Source organism: Microtus ochrogaster, chromosome 2 (assembly GCF_000317375.1).
Source record: "Microtus ochrogaster isolate Prairie Vole_2 chromosome 2, MicOch1.0, whole genome shotgun sequence".
Lineage (NCBI taxonomy): Eukaryota > Metazoa > Chordata > Mammalia > Rodentia > Cricetidae > Microtus > Microtus ochrogaster.
This window is the reverse complement of record NC_022010.1, coordinates 32,569,786-32,574,916: the sequence shown is the minus strand read 5'-3', so window position 1 is coordinate 32,574,916 and position 5,131 is coordinate 32,569,786. Positions and strand designations below refer to the sequence as shown.

Below are 5,131 nucleotides of genomic sequence, written 5' to 3'. Positions count from 1 at the left end.
TCCAGGGCTCAAAACAAAAGTACTGTAATCGGGCTGGAGAGATGGCTCAGCGGTTAAGAGCATTGCCTGCTCTGCCAAAGGTCCTGAGTTCAATTCCCAGCAACCACATGGTGGCTCACAACCATCTGTAATGAGGTCTAGTGCCCTCTTCTGGCCTGCAGGCATACATGTAGACAGAATATTGTATACATAATAAATAAATAATTAAAAAAAAGACAAGTTATATTATAAATGGGCAGATATATCTGTCTTATGGCTAACAAAAAACAGTAGCAAGAATGAAGTGGTCTTAAGTCAACAAGAGAAAGACAAACAGGGCACACGGCAAAGGAGCATTTCACAAGAGGAAATAAACAGCGCCAAAAAAAGAGACTTATCCTAGCTGGTAATTAGGAAGCACAAACCAAGACCACAATGAGGTAGCATCCCATACGGGTAGAGTGCCTGCCAACATGTGTGAAGCCTTAGGTTCAATTCTCACAGCTCCAGTACTAGGGGGCAGGGGAGCAAATCTACTGAGCCTCATAAATTGTCATGGCATGCTGAGTGTTGACACAGACAATTTCAAACATCCTATAGCGTTTTCTCATGAAGCATGAATGTGTGCTAACACGATCCAGCTATTCTACTCTTACACTTATCCATGTCAGAGACATCCTTGCTTACGTGTAAGTAGAATACATACAGGAATGTTCACGTATAGGACTCTTTCGGAGCTAAAGACCAAACAAAACCAAACAACCCTACTGATGGTCACCATGGGATTTTATTCAGCAGACTGACAGCTGCAAGCATGACTTATAGGAACAAGTCTGTCTCAAAAATGACGATATGCCATCTTTACAGACTCAAAGACAACAAAAATACACTTAGGTTCATGTACGTGTAATAAACCAGAATAGCAATGGTAAAGTTATCTCTGTGGTGACGTAGGGGATGAGATGCGGAGCAGCACACAGCAGGAAAGGCACGGTGCTGTTTCACTGAGTTCTTGGGCTAGGTAATGAGCTCAGTTGTGAGTGTTAGGAATTAGGATTAGGATTAATTCAATTGTGTGTCAGTCACTCCCTCTTGTCCTTTAAAAGACAAAAAGGACATTAAAATCTCTGATTTTTGGTCAAAAGAGCAAGTTCTGTGCATCAGTGTGAGCAGGTGTATTGTGAACTTACTTCCACAAAGTTTCCGGCGTACACTTCTTCTAAAGTAACTTCGAGATCGACGATGATGTCACTTCCTCTTGGGATGTTTCTGTCCTGCTGACGAGGGGTTCCTCCAAACATGAAGCCAAAATCTCCAAAGAAGCTGTAGATAGACGGCAAATTCATCAGGAAAAGAACTCAAATCCTATGTCTCACAATTAGTTATTTTCTTCACACTGATAAAATACTGCTTCCTACCAGCACACTATATAAATAGACATTTTTAATATCAGTATATTTTATCAAATTTTAATTTACATAGTATCAGGTTGCCTCCCACTATAAAAACACAATATGATTCATACACAACAGCAATACAGGAACACACAGCGTATCAATGGATTCAATGTTGGCTCAATCAATGAAATAATCCATTTCAATACTGAGGAAATCCAGACATGACAGACCTAATAAAAAAGGGTCTAATATAGATAATCCCATGCAATTTAAACTTTCTGGTTAAAGTTTTGTTTTTTGGGGTTTTTTTGGGGGGTGGTTCTCTGTGTAGTCCTGAACATCCTGGAACTTGCTTTGTAGACCAGGCTGGCTTCAAACTCAGAGATCCACCTGCTTCTACCTGGGATTAAAGGTGCGCACCATCACCAGGCCTAATTTAAGGAATTCTTTAATGTGATCTTAAGACATCTAAACATATTGCGTGTGTTCACTACATGTGCTCTTGAGAGACTGACTTGGACAAAGAAGCTACCACTCTGTACAAAAGCCTTGGGCACTTGTTTCAAGTTGGAAGCAAAGCCTCGGGACACTGTAATCCATAGTGAAAAGGAAGTCCTGGCCTATACAAGGTTGGAATCAGTGTTTGAGGTAATGAAAGGACTCCCAGCTGGAGTTGTCAGATGCCTGCACTCTGAACCCTTCAGCTGAAGAGAAAGGGCCGCGTAGAGGAGGGGAGTTTCTCCTTCTGACGTCTCCAACATCGCTTCAGTGTAAGTTCAGGCTCAACAGATAACCACATGGAACTAATCTCACTTGAGGCGCAGGTCCACAGAAGCCTTTGGGAATCTGAAGAAATGAAGGTTCACACCACACAAGCGCAGATGCAAGCATCTTTCTGTTTATAATCACAGAGTGAACTCTGGCTTAGATCTCCTGGTATAAAACGTCATGATGTATGGAGTCAAGTGTCAACAAGGAGGGTTCAGAGTGAGAAGTGTGTGTTAGCATTCCAGCATCCTCAGTTCCCAGCAAGCCAAGTGCGATAGGAGGTCAAGAGACCCTATGACTTCCTTCTCTGATGGGGACTATCACAGCCACCCCTTTGTTGTCCACAGGATGAAACAGAGGCAACGCTGTCCTCTGCTTCTGAGAATAATTCATTTAGTGCTGCCTAAATGGATGTCTCAGGATGTAATACTCTGCAAACGGGCAAACAACTTACTGTGAGAAGATGTCCCCATGGGAGCTCTGATGACCGTCTTTCAAGCCTTCTTCCCCATAAGTATCGTACTGTTTCCGTTTCTCACTGTCTGACAGAACCTGGGATACACAGAGTGGGGAAAGTGTCATACTCTGTCAGTCAGTTAAGATACACTCATGTCTACAGCTGGCTTCCATCCTTCCAGAGAGTGTGATTTTCATCATATGGTATTAAGGCATATTTAAAGTTATTACCTTGTGTTTGTGTTAGAGTTTTGAGATAAGGTCTTCCTACATGGCTCGGGCTGGCCTAGACTTCCAAATATAGCCCTGGGTGACCTCAAACTCATGCTCAACCTGCCTTAGCCTCCTGAGTAGAATCCTAGACATAAAGCACCACGACTAACAGGCTGTTTTAACAGACTGAACTCTTGATGCCCTATCTATTCCACATTGCCCAGTTCATGCTTTTAGCTTCAAGTTATTGAAGCTGATTTAGTACTTTAAGAATGGTATTTAAGAAATGTGACTGTGAAGGTTGAGAAGGCACCAAGAAAGAGGAAATTACTATGCAGGGTAATTTTCTAGGCAATTCAATTCCAAGGCTAATAATTTTCTCACTAAACTGTGAGCTAGAATATAACTATGGTAGATTATCATGACTGATAGGTGCACTAAATTAGTAGTTTTAAAAACACTACTCACCCCTGTAACACACACCACACATTAGAAGATGGGCATGCCAAGAAAAAGGGCTCATGGGCCCTGAAGTAAAATCCATAGCTACATTTTCGTACTTCTTTTTTTTCATACTTTGGTATGCATACAAATCCATTTGTAAAAGAATGTTGTCTGCTTTAAGTGTGTGTGTGTGTGTGTGTGTGTGTGTGTGTGTGCACGCACGCGTGCACGTGCAAGCATGTAACTTTGTGACATCTTCAGTTCAAGAAAATATTTGTTAAGAAATACATTGTTGAGAAAATATTAATGAACATTACTCTATGTTTTTAGAGTAAATTTCACTGCCTGCTTAATGTTTGTGTGATTCAAAGAATGTAAGAAAAAATTTGTTTCTAAGCATGTAAAAATTTGCTTTCAACATGCAAGAAGAAAAAAATGTATATAGGGGATTGATTAAAAACTAAGTATAAAAATATTTATGTATGAAATCCATTACTTTGTATGTCAGTTTTAAAGAGGGCTCAAAAGACGGCTCAGCAGTTAATAGCATTTGATGCTCTTATAGAGGACCTAGATTTAGTTCCCAGCAGCACCCACATGGTGGCTCACACCCACCCATGACTCCAGTTCCAGGGGTTCAGTGCCCTCTTCTGATTTCCATGGACAACAGGTATGCACAAAGTATGCCTACAGACAAGCAGGGACATTCACCCACATAATTTCTCTTTAAAAGCTTATTAATTTAAAAAATAAAGACGAGGGGAGTGCTGAGTAGACGAAGAGCACACGCCGCTCTGCAGAGGACCCGAGTTTGACTCCCAGCGCCATGCAACCACAGCTCCAGGGCACCTGATGCCTCCGACCTCTGTGTGTCCTGTACTCATACACATGCAGCCATGCGGGCGGCTCACAACCACCTGCAACCACAGCTCCAGGGCACCTGATGCCTGCGACCTCTGTGTGTCCTGTACTCATACACATGCAGCCATGCGGGCGGCTCACAACCACCTGCAACCACAGCTCCAGGGCATCTGATGCCTCCGACCTCTGTGTGTCCTGTACTCATACACATGCATACATGCTGGGCGGCTCACAACCACCTGCAACCACAGCTCCAGGGTACCTGATGCCTGCGACCTCTGTGTGTCCTGTACTCATACACATGCATACATGTATAAATAATAACTGTTGAAAATAAAACATAGAAAAGTTCTTTTATTTTAGAAACCTGAAGCATAAACACACATACATACTTTTGAAAACGAAAGAGCTTTCAATCTTCCTTTGGGCATGTGTAAACTCCTCCCTATGTTGCTCAGTCCGGGTTTAATCCCAGAGCTCAAGAGATGCGTTTAGCTCAGTTTGCAGGTAGCTAGCTAGAGTCAAGGGTGCTTTCCACTCTCCTCGGTCTACTTTAGAGGTGGGGTGAAGGGGAGTAGTTGACTAGCCAACTGCTATACAGACTCTCAACTAGCTAAAATACAATAATCAATCTTACCTCAGCAGAGCAAAAGAAAAAAAAAAAAAAAGAACCCTTTTATTTGCTAAAGAGTCTTTGAACTGTGTGAATGTTCTGATCTGTGCACAATAATTTACCTGGGAGAAAGGCAAAAAGGTTTGAATGACACAAAAAAAAAAGAGAAAATCTGCAACAATACCACAAAGGTAGTTAGGGCCAAATAATCCTCAATTTCATAAGTGAGATATGTATAGCCCGTTCAGTTATGGATAAAGAGCACTGCGGATTCATTATCAAGAGCAGAACATAAAGCCAGGCATCGTGAGGCCAGCCTGGTCTACACAGTTAGTTCCAGGATAGCCAGAGCTACATAGTGACACCTTGTCTGTCTGTCTGTCTGTCTGTCTGTCTGTCT

General features: G+C 42.1%; 1 protein-coding gene across 1 annotated transcript in view; it reads right to left on the bottom strand.

Moving 5' to 3' along the window:
* Dnajb11 (DnaJ heat shock protein family (Hsp40) member B11) overlaps window positions 1-5,131 on the bottom strand; it is a 16,785-nt gene that overhangs the window by 5,518 nt on the left and 6,136 nt on the right. The window contains exons 3-4 of the mRNA XM_005344745.2: window positions 2,599-2,696; window positions 1,170-1,302 (exon numbers count right to left, since the gene is read on the bottom strand). Of these exons, the coding sequence (XP_005344802.1) occupies window positions 1,170-1,302; window positions 2,599-2,696 (231 nt within the window). The remainder of the gene's footprint in view (window positions 1-1,169; window positions 1,303-2,598; window positions 2,697-5,131) is intronic.